General features: G+C 36.4%; 1 protein-coding gene across 2 annotated transcripts in view; it reads right to left on the bottom strand.

The window, feature by feature from the left end:
* Positions 1-17,296, bottom strand: part of ADCY1 (adenylate cyclase 1) — a 362,236-nt gene that overhangs the window by 253,015 nt on the left and 91,925 nt on the right. For both annotated transcript variants that reach the window (XM_072598102.1, XM_072598103.1), the window contains exon 2: positions 5,565-5,714. In XM_072598102.1, the coding sequence (XP_072454203.1) occupies positions 5,565-5,714 (150 nt within the window). The remainder of the gene's footprint in view (positions 1-5,564; positions 5,715-17,296) is intronic.

Below are 17,296 nucleotides of genomic sequence, written 5' to 3'. Positions count from 1 at the left end.
AAATCATTAAGTAGGACACATGGAGAAGCACATCTCTTTGATAGAAGAACATTCTAAGATTCTTCTGTGCCCTAATGGAAATAGAGATAGCAATACTCGAGAAAACACATTAACAGAGTGCGAAAGGAAAGAGTATTGGCCTTGAGATAAGACCTAGTTTTAAACCCTGCCTTTAATGCTCACCCTTTGTATGACCCTGGAGTCACTGAGCTCCTCTGATCCTTTCCTGCCTCCAGTATAAGATGGGAGTGGCAAGAGTCCAAGGACAATGGCCAAGTTGCCTGAACATCCTCTAACTTCTGCTTGCTGTGCAGCTACTCCTAGCCTTACCCCCATCTACCTGCCTACAGGTGTTCCCCTGCCAGTATTCTTCTTTCTTCCTTCAAATAGAAATTAGGGAAAATAAATATATTTGAGCTGTCATTACCAGTTTCGAATACATCTAGGAATTAGAAGTATTTCATTTGTTTTCCTTTTCTAAATACAGAGTCTCACTTTGCCTTAATTCTTCTTTATAATATCTGAGCATAGCCTAAGATGACTCCTTTTTGGATCAAACAATGAGAGACAGGATGGAAAGGATGGAGCCAGGAGACAAGGTTCAGGGCGAAATGTGTAAAAATGAAAGGGACAAGGCAAGAGGAAAGAAGGAATGAAAAAGGAGAGAAGCAGAGGAGTGGACACTAGGTGGCGCAGTGGACCTGGAGTCAGGAGGACCTGAGGAAAAATTCAGGCTGATACTGGTTGCATGACCATGGGCTAGTTATTTAACCTGACTCAGTTTCCTCATCTATGAAATAGGGATAATAATAGCACTTACCTCCCAGGATTATCATGAAGATAAAATCAGATATTTATAAACTTTAATGCACTAGGTAAATGCTAATGTTGTATAACAGGGCGCACAGTAGATCTAAATTTGATTTCCAACTCTCACTTATCAGATGAACAATTACTTCCTCCTCTGGACCTCAGTTTTCTCATCTGTAAAATGAAAGGACTAGACTACATGATGTCAAAGGTTATTTCTGGAAGAATTCTGCTTATACATTTAAATACAACACTTTCCACATCTGTGATGGCTATCACTAATATTTGTAAGCAATTTGTGACAACTGTATGGTTGAAATTTATAACACAGAAGTGGGGCTGAGTCCTCTCAGATGAGATCCCTTTGAAGATCCTCCTCCTGCAAAGCTGGCTCAGGTCAAGAAAGTTTTCAGGCCATTCTCAGAAAGCAATGCCACTAGGTAATAAAATACATGGAATTAAGAAATCATACTTCCTTGCTGACAGCCCAGCCCCAATTCCTCAAGCATTTTATCCTTATTATGAAGGGAAAGGGAAAAGAACAACTTCATTACTGATGAACTAAGCTTATGTATCCTTTGAAGAAAAATGTTAGTATGGTATCACAAGGTTTAATTCCATTTCAAGTAAAAAGTTCATTATTTACTTTTAAAAAATATTTATCAAATGAACACATCTCCCACCCTACATAACTACTATCATTTTCCCTCCCATCCATTAAATGTAGTGGTTGCATGGGTAGGATTTAATTTGAGATAAATTATGTGGGTGATGCAACTTTAGAAGTCTCTGATAATATTCTTTCAAGCTAATGTGCTTAATTGGGGAGCATACATAAAATTAATAATAACATAATGCCTTTTTATTCTTGTCTGATTCTTTAAAAGAAAAAAAAAGAAACGTAAAGAAACACAGAGCAAAAAAAAAGTCCCCAATGCACTGTGGTCATGAATTTTTCATGCTTCACAGGCACCTTTGGTTGTGGGATCTTTGGGTCTAATATTCATTCCCACAAAAAGGCAAAGAAAACAAACTCTTCAAATGCAAGCAAACTAACAGAGGGATGCTCTAGCGGTTTTTTCTGTGCACTAATCCAGTCTAAAAGAAAACTGACAAACAGCACAGTAGAGGCACAGAATGAGAGGATTTCAAGTTTCCTATTGCTAGTTTCTTTAGTTGAGTCAAAAAATGAGCAGGGAAAACATCAAACATGCCATAACTGGGGAGATCTTCCTATACCCATCAACAGGAAGAAGAAACACTGAATTTTTTTCTAGCTGACAAAAAAGACAGCCATTGTCAGAGTTTGAATACAAAGTGGTAAATATGTAAAATATACCTAACTAAATGTGCCTAAAATAATAACTACAGAATGTGAGCAGAGTCTTGACATACCTTTTTTTCTAGCCTCTCAATATAATGAGAAGAAGATGACATATTTTTTGGACTTTGAAGATGAGTTAGTCTCCTATGGGATATAAGAAATCAGCCATGAGAAGGACACTAGAGATATACACCTAAAACAAGGCGAGGAAAATTCGTATAACTTTGCTATACGGATTTAGGTTAATATTTAGGAGATTCACTGCCATATGAATTTCTTGGGGCAAGTAATAATTTTGATATAATCGTATTTTGTGCAAGTGATTGTCACGTACCTGTTCATGTTCATTTCATTGGTCTCTTTTGTTGCATTTTCATGTCATTTTTTAAAAATGTATATTATTCCAAGGAAACAGGTAAAATTTAGGTCTCTTAAAAATGACCACCTTTGCCTAGATTTTGCATGTACTTGTGGGGGAGTCACAGATTCTTTTTTTTTTCTTTTGGATAGGAGGTAGATATTTTGTACTAACTGATCTTACACTAATGCTAATTAGTCTGTGAACCCCCACTGGTATGCTTCCCATTGCCATTAGGGGTTTATTATCAATTAGCTTTTAGAAAGATATATTTTAAAAGGAGGTACAGTAATTTAAAAATTTTTGAATATATCTTTCTAAAAGTTAATTGACATCAACCCTTAATCACAATGGGAAGCATACCAGTGAGGGCTCACAGACTGAATAGCCCAAGACAAGCCAAACTCAATCCCTCAGGGCTACCTCTAGGCTTGAGGGAGTGGAGTTGTCATGATCAGGGGTCCCAATTCATCTCATGAGTGGGAGCTAAAGTATGTGCAACAGAAGAGATAAATAATATCTGTCAAAATCTTATGAACTCCATGCTAAATCACGCGAAACAAGAGACTACAGAAAAGAAAGATGTTGTAGATGAAAATGTTTTAAGATGTAAAAGGATTTATTGCAAATCAATACATCTAATTATTTTATTTTGTCCCAATTAACTCATATACCACTAAAAATGATCATCTTAGTGTAACCAAGGGACAATCAATCAGTGAGTTTAGCTATCATAGAATATAAAAAAAAAATGAAAAATGAATAAATGGGAGAAATGCAAAGGAAAGGAGACATTCTGTAGCAGAGGCATAACTGAGGTAGGGAAGATAGGAATTTTGTAGAAGGGCAGTAACATTTAGAAGGTGCTCAAAGTACCCACATTTCTTTAGCATAAGAACAAATGAGCTTAACAATGCATTTACAAGAAAAATCCCTTGTGTCCCCATTTGTGTGTGTGTGTGTATCAGTTATGTGTGTATATATATATATGTATGTATATATCAGTTGAACTTCTCCAACATAGTCCACTCAGCCTTGCTCCTCTGTTTCACTCTTGCTCAAACCCTCCCCCCCATTCTACCTCCAGCAACTGAATCGCCACAGGCACAAAAATAATTTACCCAAATTATTTTCTTCCTATTCAGCTTTTGTAAATTAAAAGTGAATTCATGAACTATTTTATGAGAGCCTCAAAAAATGGTAGTTTGCCTTTTTCCCAGCAAATACCTATGATATGGAATTAACAACTTGGTGAGGGCTCAGCACTAGCAAAAAGGCTAGGCATGTCTTATATGGAGCCAAGACTATAAGTGGGAAGAAAGACCAAAAAAGAGAGAGAGACAAAGGGTAATGGTGGGAGAAAAATGAGAGAGGGCAACAGAAAGAGAAGACGGGACAGAAGAAAGGAAAGGAACAAGCAATCCTCTAATATTCTATATACAGTCCTAAATTTTTTAGAATCGTACATTGTAAAGTAATAAGCACACAGTACTCTTTTGTTTTTTTACCCCGGAATTTTTCTCAAGTTGAATGCAACACAAAAGTACAGAATATATTATAATATTTCACATTCCATTTTCCTCCCAACCTAACAAAACACATATCTCTGTTGGATTCTGGAGGAGATTAATGAAATGAAAACAATGAAATATAAATAAGCACTGAATGAGAATTTAGGTCAAGACTTTTAATTTATTATTTAGAAGTGCGCCACTGAAATCAAAGCCTTAAAATATGCATCATTTATACTTTCACATGTGAGCAGGCTTTGTGGCCTTTTTTCTTTATAGTTAAACATTCCCAATCATCATTACTTAGACATAGATTCTTACCCATTCCTGTCTTTAGTTGTGTCCAACTCTACATGACCCCATTTGGGGTTTTCTTAGCAAAGATGCTGAAGGGGATTGCCATTTCCTTCTCCATCTCATCTTACAGATGAGGAAACTCGAAAACAGGGTTAAGTGACTTGCCCAGGGTCGCAGAGCTAGTAAGTGTCTAAGAAAATATTTGAACTCAGGTCTTCCTGACTCCATGCCCAGTGCTCTATCCACTGTGTTACCTAACTGCCTATTCTCTTCCCAGGAAAATAAGCAATGATCCCTTTTTTTTTTTTTTAACTGCCTGGTAAGTTTTCCTCCAAACAAGCCATATCTTTTTCAAATATGAAATGGCCAGTTATAGTCTAGCCAAACTTGGAAGCAAGAAACTTTATTTAGAAGTGATCCTCCTAATCACACTTGCCTTTGGATTCCCATGTGCCTCTCTACTGACAAATGGGGTTGCCTTACCCTTATTCTAACTTAGCTAATATGAGAATATTTGGCATCTTGGTTACTTTCTCCCTTTCCTATCCAAGGTATGATGTAAATGAACTTGAGTGTCATAATGTTGAGAATCTTTCAAATATTACCTCTTCCCTAGAATATTTATATTTAAAAGATAATCCACTTCTATTAGGATAAAGATGAAACCATATACTGTTTGAGCTGCAGGACTTATTCTGAATTTTTTTAATTCCTTTGAAGTTTGATTGTATTTTGAACTTGATAGCTAATATATTCTAACCAGAGTAATGAGCACAAAATAGATACTATGGCATAGTAGAGAGAGAGTCAGCCATGACATTAGGAAGACTTGGGTTTAAGTCTTGTTTCTGACCCATGATAACTAGGCAAATCACTTAATTTTTCCATGCTCTAGATAACTATAGGAATATAAGTTACAGGGGAATTGCCAATCTATATTGGTGGGGAGCATTTCTACACTGGGAGTTCCTACCACAAAATTACACATCTAGACCCCAATAAATGAATTAATAAAGCCAAAACAAATACACATGCTTTAACCATTCTATGTGTTAGAAAAAAATAAAGAATAAGCTGATTACAATTCCCTTCCAGAATAAGATATAAGTGAATGTTGTACCCAGAAGCCATGAGGCCAAGTTAAACTGAAGTTTGTTAAAATTAAAGACATATGTCTTTTATTTGAGTACTTAAATGCATACATTCAGTGTTGTTACTAAGGCCAAAGAAAAAGATGAGAAATCAAGAGTGATCGAAAACTGACCTGTTTTTCATTTTCATCTTCCAGCCTCAGCCTGTCCTCTATGCAGTTCCTGGCCTGTAGAAAAGCCTTCCTCTGAGCCCTTTCTGTCAAAATCCTCACAAAGACCCCATACAAATTTACACTGACAAAAAGCAGAGCATTTGCCCCAAGCTGTAAAGAAAAAAAAATAAAAGAAATATTTTAATGTACAAATTTTTCATAACATTTCAGTTTTTCCTCCCTCCACTTTTCACATGCAAAGAATGTGATCGATTTGGTCTAGGACTTCCCAGTTTCCAAAGTCTTTTCTTAGAGTTCACCAAGCTCACATCAAGAAGATAGGAATTCTAATGGGGGAAGCTTCGTTTTTGAGGGTTTTGTAAAGAAAGCTTCACATTTGAATAATTTCATGCTTCAGCCTACAAGGCCTGTAGCAGAATCAGACATGAGGGTGTACCTATGAATGGGGCTGATTGACTGTAACAGATTCCGGTGAGCGCTAGATAAGGTAGTCTACCATCTGCTAGGATATAACACACATTGGGCCAAAATAAGAGACAACCCCTGACATGAGATTGGTTTTTATTTTTTTTTAGACATATGAATAATGCCAGAAAATACTCCTTCTCAGAGAAGGTAAATATTTATTTTTGTAATAAGTCTAATTAAACATGTTACAAAAAAAGACTCAAAACCTCTAACGGACAGTCACATGCAAAGAGCATAATTTTCAAAGCTGAGAAGAGAAAGGCCATTCTCAAATCTTTCCTGGGAATATGTGATTGCTTTGCCCTCTTTTGTGTCTCCACAAATGGCTAGGAAACCAGAAGTGCTAGTCCCTGAGATTCAACATGTATTTATTGGATAATGTGGTAGGAATAATGCCCCAACCCCTTCCTCCTTACTCGGTAAGCTATTTTTTTTTTCTTAAAAGATATTTAGACATTCTATGAGACTTGTGTAGCTCAAGGGACTAAAGGTTCAGACTTGTGACATCACTACCCAATTACTTTTTGCAAAGCAGCCAAAAGAACTTCTAGAGGCACCCAGAGGCATGGCTTGGAAGATCATGATGCAGGCAAATGAGCTTCTCTCAACTGAATCAACTCAAGATGTATACAAAGCCTATCCTTGTTGAATATCTTTCTAATGCTATGGTTAAATAAATTTCCCTTTGATAAATGCTGAATGATTTCCAAATGTCTCATTTTGTTCTAATATTTAACCTAAAGTTTTGGGAGACTAACTTGAATCAGGCTCAACTCAGAATATATTACCTACTGCATCTAAGTTTCTATGCATGATACAAAGAGACATCATAAGATCAGGTCTTTAACTTTCAAGAATTTAGAATGTGATCGATGCATAAACATACGAACACTTAAATAGCAAAAGAGAGAAAACAGTGAAAATAAGTAATTTAAAATAACATGAGAATTGTAAGTTGAAACCATATCATTTTCTACTTCAGTTATTTCATATATATGAGAGAAAAAGAAGTAGACCTAAGAATTGTGTCCAAAGTTTCTGTAGACTCACAGGTCTTATTTCTCTCTAACAATTAGACAAAATATTGGCAGTGTAGCAGCAAGCTCATTTCAAGGATTTCAGCTCTGTGACGAAGTCGGCAGTCACACAATACATACATACCTACATATATATTTATATATCCTTACCAACACAGATCACAACCTCTCCACCTTTCATGAGTTGGCTGAAAAATTCAACTCACCAAACTGGAGATTCGGAGCTGGAAGAGACCTTGAATGTCAATGAGTCCAAAGTTTTCATTCTACAGATGAGGAAATAGAGGCCCAGAGATGTCAAATGACCTGCCTGGTCTCACAAACGAATAACTGTAGATAGTGAGAGTCAAACTCGGACTGACTACTAACGCCTGCTGGACAGTTTTGTGGCAGTCAATTTCTTCATACCCTGAGAAGTAGGTCTAAAACAACAGTTGTGCAATATGTCTCCAGACACACACTAGAAGATTTTCCAGCTTTGTGTAAGGGTTCTTATCCTGAGGGTCCATGCATATATTTTTAATATTTTGATAATTTTCCATAGCATTAGTTTTCTTTTAAATTATATGTATTTTATTATATTCATTTAAAATATTATTCTGGGAAGGGGTTTTTAATCTGGGGAAGGCAATGAACTTATTGTTTTAAAAATATTTTGATAACTATATTTCAATATAATTGACATATATTTTATTTTATGCATAAAAAAAACCATTATTCTGGGAAAGGGAAAGTCCTATCCATACTGGCTCTGCTTAGGTCAGTCAGAAGGGAATATAAGAATATGAAATTCAGGACAAGACCCCCAGTTTCAGTCCAGATAGTTAGACAAAATGAGAAGTCCCTTCGCCCTGGGACATAGGTTTCATACTTCCAGTCCTTGCTTTTCAATATTCTAAGAATCCTAGGTGGTACGTACAGCTGCTGGGACTTTCAGACTCCTTATCCATGGTTTATAAGCTATAGTGTCTTGCCATGGTGCCAAAAGTTGGATATGTCTAGGGGAATTCCTATGAGTCACATATTCATTACCAGAAATGCTCCAACAAGGAAAGGGACAAACTGAGATGGGTGGTACTCAGGTGGAGAGTGACTCTAGATGTTTGACTATATGGGGAAATCTATATTAGAGCTAAAATAGAATCAAAGAGGTTCCTTCTTTCCCTGACCCATAGTCAAGGGGGTTAGGAAAGGCCAAAGCCTGATACCAAATCAACCCCACCAAGGCAGAAATGGCAGGGTGTTATTGGCTAATGATAAGGGGGCATAGGGTTTGTACCTCAATATGCTAATGAGATGACTCTAACATAGTTGTGAAGGATAGCCATAGTGAAGGGGCTAGACCATTATGGTCATATCATAAGGCACTCCCAAGTAGGTTGGCCAAATGTCATACAAAAGGTGGTTAGTCTTTACTAAACTACCAAAGGGGTTCATGCCACACACACACACACACACACACACACACACACACACAATGCTAAGAACCCCTGTATTAGAGACTGAACCCCACTAGAAGATCTTTGGAAAAATGAGAATATCCTCTTACTATGAGAAGACAGTTGAGTAGGACTTTAAGCAGGAGAATTCAGAGCTAAACCAATACAGATATAGATTTTATATTACAATATATATGCCTGGAGCTTAGAGGAATACTGGATTTCCACCTGGAAAGGCAATGTAGAGACCATTTAGTCCAACTTTCTCATTTTATAGTTGAAGAACAGGAGGACCAAAGGGCTTGAATGACTCATCTAAATGAACATAGGTAGGAAGTGGAGAGTTAGAAGTCAGGCCAACCCAGTTTTTCTGACTCTGGATCCAAGCTCTTGAACTGGCCAGAGTTGAGGAAGGGCAGGAAAGAGGGATCCCAGGTAGAGCTCTTGTCTAGACATAAAAATACTACTCATATCTCATTGAAGTCCAGGACTGTGTCTTACAGTGCTTTGTAGGAAGTAGCTAATGAATCAACATTTGTTGAACTGAATGCTGAATATATTCATAGTACTTCTACCAGAAAAATAAGTAACTACTCCTTAGCTATCAAATAAACTGCTCTTGACACATCAATCTTATTAGACATAAAGTCATAGGACTGTGAAACCATATAAATAGACAATATCTAATTTTAAAATGGAGGAATTGAAAAATACTGAATAATGACTCTTTTTAATAGAATACCCAAGAAAGTTAGTGGTCTGACCTGGATCTCTTTGGCACCACAGTTCACATGATCCATTTGGATGAAAATTTTCTTTGTTTCGTTTGTCTGGGAGGTTTGCTGCTAAGCTTATGTGGTGTTATAGAGGTTAGCATTTACCAAGTCAGTTTTATACCCAGTTTCCTTGGTGATTTTCTCTTACCAGTGAGGAAATTCCCAGAATTAAATTTTAATGTGGAAAGATTCACCCTATCAAACTTTACAGAAAACAGCAAGCCATTCGGTAAATAAATGTTAAATTGTACCAAACTCAGAAGTCAAAGTGAATGACCTCACTTGGTTTTGTTTGTTTTCTGTTTGTTGTTTCAGTTGTGAATATAAGCTATATAGGTCTGATGTCCATGAGCAGGTGACAATTATAATTGAGTGTAGCCAGTTTGATTCATTTAATGACATGATATTATTAAATGTGAATAGTAACCAGCTAATAGAAGGAACTAACATGTTATTTTGAAATCATCAAATCAAATCCTTTTAGACATGACAAGAGGAAGGAGAGGGGAAAACTGAGTAGGTTGGGAGGCTGCTCTAAAGCCCTACTACGTATCCCTAGATGCATAATCCAGAGAAAGGAAGGCATTGTCCATCAAGTCCTTTATGGGCAAGATGAACCAGGAGTTAACAGCTTGACAAATGAGCTTCCTTGAGGTATTGGAAACCAAACATGGAAGAAGCTAATATCTGGAATCACATCTGGCTTAAGGGCAAGGCAGTATTGTCACCCTCTTCATTAAGAAGTAAAGGTCTGACAGAGATGCCCAGCCAGCAAAGGAAAAATGAAATAAAACCAGCTCATGGGACTGGCTACACATAGGAAATGTTTCCTTCACATACCACCTCCTGCCTCCTCCCCAGTTCCATCCCCCCTTTCCCACAATTGTTCTTGATACTGTCCAAAAAGCCAACAGTTACAGCCAGATGAAAAGAGCAGTAGATTAGGGCCCCAAAGCCTAAATTCTGAAGGTCCTGGCTGAGTCACTTCTTAGCAGGGGTATGCTGGTCCTTCAAAAAGTAAAATGTGCACACAGCACACTTTTAATTTTAGTATGAATTATTACGATTTTTCTCGATCACCTTTTTAAGTGTAGACAATCAATAGAACAGAAGCCAAGCTGTGATTTGAAGCATTCACTGATTTCAGCTCTGGCCTGGAAGTCAGCTCCAATACTAGTCATGCCACCTGGGGAAAAGCATTTCAATTGAATACTTCTGAGGCTGAATTTTTTCATCTACAAAATAGGAATAATAATAACCTATGTCAGGACTGCTTCATGGTATGGCTGTGAGGATCAAGTGATACAGAAATCAATCAATGGATCAGAAATCAATCAAAAAGGAAGCTGTTTCCATCCTGCCCTCAAGGAGCTTACATTTTAACAAGGACTTCATTACAGATATCCAATATATTAAAACTGAATATAACAATTTAGTTTGTGGGAGTAGCATGGCAAAGGGTAGGGGGCAGGAAATACTCATGAATGCAGAGTATGAGCTGAGTCTTAATAACAACCCCCCACACACATCTCCCACTCCCCCCCCACAGGAATTCAGAGAGGCAAATGCTAGGAGGCAATGTCTGGAGGACCACAAAGGCAAGGGCACAGAGACAGAAGATGGATAACTATATAGTGAAAGGGGAATTAGTCCAGCAATGTTGGGTCAGTGGATATGGGGAAGGAAGTAATATGGAATAATATAACATATGGTAAACCAGTGATTCTCAAAGCATCGTCCTTAGGCTCCAAGACACTGTCAGGGAGTCTATGAGGTCAAAATTATTCTTGTAATAATACTGAGATGTTATTTGCATATTAAAATATTCCTTCCTTTCCCAACTCCTTATCTGCATGAGGCCAGATTTGCTTCATATACTTCAACCAGAGCAAAATATCATAATGGATTAAAATCAGAAGCAGATATGGAAATTCAGCTCCTTTCAGTTATCAGACATTAAAGAGATTTGCAAAGACACACAAAACAATGTCACTCTTCTCACTAATCTTTGTTTTAGAAAATAACAATTTTTCATAAAATTATGTTAATGTTAACATTGATGGGCTTATCTTTAGATGAATGAGTAAATAAATATTTTTAAATATATCATTTTAAAATGTCTAGTATAGTAAATGCGAATAGAACCAGTACACATAAATGAAAGCTCATTAGGGTCCCCAATAACTTTTAAAGAGTATAAAGTAAGAACAAAAAATTTGAGAACCACTGATGTATATGGAAGTATTTTGAAAAGTGAAAATAACAATATTATTAATATACATGCAGTATTTTTATTACCCCAATTGGAAAGCATGAAAGGAGAAAATATTTCTCTTCAGATTCAAATCTTGATTAAGTAGAGTGGGAATATAATTATTAGTGAAATATCTTGGTCAGCCTCCTTAAAGGGATTTGTATGTAATCATGGACAATAAAGGTTGAGCAGGAAGAGAGGAAATGACAATACTCTAGGTAACGGCATAGCAAAACAGCAGCACAAGATAGATAATAGATAGTCAGAAATGATAGAAAGATGATAGAGATACATGATAGAGAGATAGTGATAGGTGACAGATAGAAAAAGATAATAGATATAGATGGATGATAGATATAGATGAGATACATAATAGGTGGATAGATAGATGATATAGACATAGAGATAGATGATAGAGACAGAGAGATGGACGTAGATGTTAGATAAAGGACAGATAGATAATAGAGGAAGCAGTATCAACAAAATCTCGTAGTTTGAAGAGATCTTAAGTTCATCCTGTTCACTCTTCAGTTCAGCTCTAAATCTTTGCTGAGTGGGTTCCTGGTTCAGTTTCCTCAATTTTTTTTCTACATTTCTTTATCACATTTCAGACTTTTTTTGTGTATCCATCGTAGCTTGTATTACATCAATACCTCCTGGGAAAGAACTTACTAACTCAAGTTGCATTTTCAGATACCTCTGATTATTCAGAAATTCTCATATTGAAGAGAAATCAGTATCCCTGTAGTATTTTCCTATTGGTCCTCATTTTGGCCTCTAGGAGCCCTATGACCTACCCACAAAAAAAAAAAATCCAATCCTTTTTCTACAAGATAAACTTCCAAATGATCAAAGATCAGTGGAATCCATTATTAAATAAAAATATTCCTTATTTATAGGATTTCAAGTTATCTTATCATTCAAGTCCCTCTCATGTGAGCACATTCCCACCTGCCAAAGTTTCTTTTAAAACACAGGCATACAGAGACAAATGTCAACAAGATCAGGTGTGATTTAACTGATAAAGGGGTGTATGATCTCCTTTGATTTGTATACTCTCCTTGTCTGATGAATCTAAAGATGTCTCCAAGGAGAGATCTCATTATCTTTTTTGGAAGCCTGTTGTTGACTCATCTTGAGTTTGTGGCCAAGATAACTGAAATTCTCTCATCCTATTCTTATAAGATTTGTTTTTTTTAACCTAAACACAAGACTTTACATTTTTCCCTATTAGTTTTTATTTTACTAGATTATTCCAACCTGTAAAGACTTCTTAGGATTTAAATTGTATCCTACAATGAATTACACAACCCTTTCCATTTCATATGGAAAAAATATAGTCTTTTGTTTAGTATTTGAAGTCTTTCATGGTTTGACTCCAACTTATCTTTCCAGATTGCTCTTATGTACTTCCTTTTGTGCATCCTAGAATTCAGAAGACCCACTCTACTTGCATTTGTGGATTCATGAGGTTCTATGTCTGGTAGCTCTTCCTTTTTTCTTAGATTTTCCCCAATGGCTGAAATGCTTTCTTTCATCTCTGTTTTTTGGAATCTTTAGCCCCCTTCAAGGTTCAGGTCAAATACTACTTCCCACATGAGACCTTTCCTACTTAACTTGACTCTCTAGTATGCTTCCTACCACTGTGATTCTCAAGTCTCTCATTCCCAATCCAATCCGCAAAATTTAACCTGTGAGCAATCTGTCTAACATTTCCTTTTTTCTCTCTGTCAGAGTTGTTTTTAGTAGAGTGTTGTTTTGAGGATATCCCTGTAGGTGTGAATCTCACCAGTGACATTCTCTTTCAGATACATGCACACAATTGTATTTGAAGATTTTAACTACTCTTATAAAGGGATGGGAAAAAGCTTAAAAACGGCTTTTTTTTTTCTCCTGAGACCCCAAAAGGCATAGTTAAATTCTCCAAACACTGAATGACAGATACTTTATCATTCTAAATTTTTTTCTGAGTCTAAGAAGACCCTGTCTCCCATTCCTGTTTCACATCAAATGATAATGAAGTCTGTTTGAGGCTTATTCTAGATGTACCTGAAGCCTCAGGGATAACTTGTACCCAGGGTCAGCATAGAAGGAGAATCTCTGGAAAAATAAAGTCATATTCACTCATGATCAGTTAAGTCCTTTGATAACTGCAAGAACTCCTAATGATAATGAAAGCAGTCATTATGGAATAATGACCAGACAGAATGCACGTGTCACATCCTAATTTTCCTTAGAGCCTTATCATACATTTATCCATTAAACAAATATTAATTAAGTACATATAATGCACTGGCCCTGGGAGAAAAATAAAGATCAAAGCACAGTCTCTGATCTCAAGGAGCATATAGTCTTCAGTGAGTGATTCAATGTGTACACAGGTCAATATACAAAAGAGTGTGTAAAAGGAGGATAAAAGTGTTATCAAACTAGTTGAAAAAAAAAAAAGATGCCTCCCAGCTGGAGGCATGATAGAGGAAATGACACATTGGAGCTGTGCTTTGAAGGATAGGTTAGATGCCTATAGAGAAAGATGAAATGAGGACGCTACAGGCCTAGAAAGTAACATGTGCAAAAGTAGGGAGGAGGTCGGAAAGCGCTGGTATTATTCAGAGGACAGTCAGTAGCCCAGTTTTATTAAAGTGTAGAGTGCATTAGGTGAAGTAGAATAAAATAAACCTGAAAAGGAATGGTACAATTTCTGAGTTCTAATATTCAGCAGAATCCACTTAGTCTAATCCATCAGTAAATATTTCATAACATTCATGAAGAAGGGTCATTTAGCTTCTGCTTGAAGAATTCCAACAATTCCAATTTCCTCTCAAGGAAACTCATCCCACTTTTACACCACTCTAATTAGTAGCAAACTTGTCCTTAATATCATACGAAACCTCTGTCTCTGTGCAGCCTCTACCCACTATTCATAATTTTCCTTTTTGGGGCCAAGCAAGTAGACATCCCCCTAACTCATCAACAGGTTTGAAGCCTTGGGTTACCCTCCACCTAGTTTAGCCCATCTGTCAAAATAGTTTGTGCACCAACTTCTTGGAGTCATAGGTGAGAGCTGGCTGAATCAGGTGGACACCAAAGATGGATGAGCAGCCCTGAAAAAAACTCAGCAAGCACTCAAACCAGAGGCACTAGTCTTTTCTTGTTTTCCTGACTCTAGGAAAAGATCTATGTTTTACAAGTCAAAAAGGATTTCTTTGAACACACTACAGAAGTACAGAAAAATATGGATCTGTCTTTGTGTCTTAGGACTTTGGTAAATGGGGTCAAAATCACCAGCTCAGGTGAGATAGTAGGGATGTATGTGAGTTTTATTGTCAGGTACTTTTCGGTAGCTATAATGATACACGTAACATTCTATTAAGAATCAAAAAGATCTTTCCAGAATTCAAATTGGTTCTTAAGTTTGACATGCCTTTATTAGGTGGAATTAGTCAGGTACAACCTTTAGAGAGTGCTGTAGCTCTTGATTCCTTGGGCTAAGAACTGCTGACAGTTTTCTTTCTATTCATGACCACTTCTCCAAAGATTTCCCTAAATAACTTATAAAAAATGATCTGCACTTTGCCTTTACAATTGTAATGTAGGAATAAGTTGAAGAGAAAAAACATCTCTTTTTCCTACTAATTTGACTTTTTTATTTGGGTCATGTCAGTTTCTTGCAAGATAGAATATTTTGCTGATTTCTCCTTTTCTCTGATCTGCCAATTTTATATCTTGTTCATTAAAGAGAAAAATGAAAGGGAAAAAAAAGAGGGGCAATACTCAGATTCCTGTTTGCATATAAATTCTGAAAATATGTCAACATTTTTCATATATATTGTGTATATATATATATATACATATATATATATATATATATATATTTTTTTTTTTTCACAAATGGAGAAGCCATTAGGGAAGATCTTAGCTTTATTTGAAATGAAATCCAATAGTGTATACAGATCCATTAAAAAATTTATATATATACATATATATATTTAATAAGTATGGCAGATTTGCTCCAATATCAATTCCTTTATTAGAACGTAGACAAGGTCTGTCTTACTTGTATTTACATCCTTGGTTCTTAGCACTCTGACTGGCAGGTATCCCACAGGTCTCTGAGTTGAGTCTTCTTCCCTCTATTTCTTCCCTCTATAAATACTATTTCACTTGATGATCTCATCATGTCCTGTGGAGTCATATACCATGACAATGATCAAACCTATGCATTTAGTACTGAGGGTGCTACCATGCTTCCAGTCGCCCAGGCTCACAACTTAGATGTCATCCTCAAGTCTTCACTTTCCCTCACTTTCATATCCAATCTATTGGCAACACCTGCTGATTTTACCTTCATAACATCTCTCATCTATGTCCCTTCTCTCTCCTAACACTACCACCACTCTGGCACATTCAATCAATCAATGAATGTGTATTAAGCACCTACTGTGTGGCAGGCACTGTGATATGCACAGGGCTTCATCAGTTCATGTTTAGACTACCTTATTAGCTTGCTAGTGATCTCCCTGCCACATATATACCAATATACATACACATACATACGTGTGTGTGTGTATGATAATATGAGTATAGTCTAAAGGGGAAGGCACTAATAATAATTCTGCTTCTTGCAAAAAGTTGGACATTAGCTGAATTCCAATCTGGCCTTAGACAGTTACTAGTTATGAGACCCTGGGCAAGTCATTTAATATCTATTTCCTTAATCCACTGGAGAAAGAAATGCAAACCACTCCCATATCTTTACCAAGAAAATCTCTTGGACAGTATGGTTCACTGGGTCACCAAGAGTTGGACACAAATGAACAACTGTAGCTATTTGTCCTCTGAACCCTGTATTCTTGTTTATTCATGTTTCTGAATAGGATCACAATATTTACTTTTCTAATCTTTATTGAGTAGAGAATATTGGTTAGATGATCAGTAGAAAATGCTTGGAAAAGTAAAATTTCAAATGCAGAGTGGTTTTGTTGGTTTCTTTGATTGATTTGGGGTCTAAGCTAGTAATATTTTTTCTTTATAGAAGTTTCCTCCAAACATGCAGATCCACAATTCTGTAAAGTGGAGTCTCAAGCACTGAGAGGTTTCAATGACATCCAGGGTGACAGTTAGTCTGTGTTGAGGCAGAATTTGAGTTAAGTTCTACTGAGACAAGCTTTTTTCCATTGTATCACATTGTTTGAGGAGAATTATGAAGTATTCTGTTATATATATATATGTTATAAGGACAATTTTTAAAGTTTAGTGAACTGAATACATTAGATAAAGAGATGGGAATTTAATTATACTAGTGTCCCTATGGAAAATGACAGAGAATTTCATTGATGCATATCACCCAGTTATCCTCTGCTCTATAATCATATCAATTGTGGATTCAACTTCTATCTAGCTTCCCTAGAAAATTATAATAGCAGTTTACTATATCAGGATTTTTCTTGAAGAATTAAGCAGATTATAAAAAATAAATTTTTGGGAGGAGGCAACCTATAATTTCATATATATAGGAAGCTCCCAGTGTGGAAACACCCTCCACTAATGTCAATGGACAGTTTTAGGTAACTTAAAAATCTTAACGAATTGCCTGGGTCAGTGAGAGGTTAAAGTGACTCCTCCCTGTTCATACAAGTAGTTTGTGTCAAGCAAAGACTGGAACCAAGGTCTGCCTGATTCCAAAGCTAGACCTCTATCCATCATGACATGCTACCCCTCAAACAACCAAAATTATAACAATAACAACAATGACTTG

Source organism: Notamacropus eugenii, chromosome 3 (assembly GCF_028372415.1).
Source record: "Notamacropus eugenii isolate mMacEug1 chromosome 3, mMacEug1.pri_v2, whole genome shotgun sequence".
Lineage (NCBI taxonomy): Eukaryota > Metazoa > Chordata > Mammalia > Diprotodontia > Macropodidae > Notamacropus > Notamacropus eugenii.
This window is presented reverse-complemented; position numbering and strand designations above follow the sequence as displayed.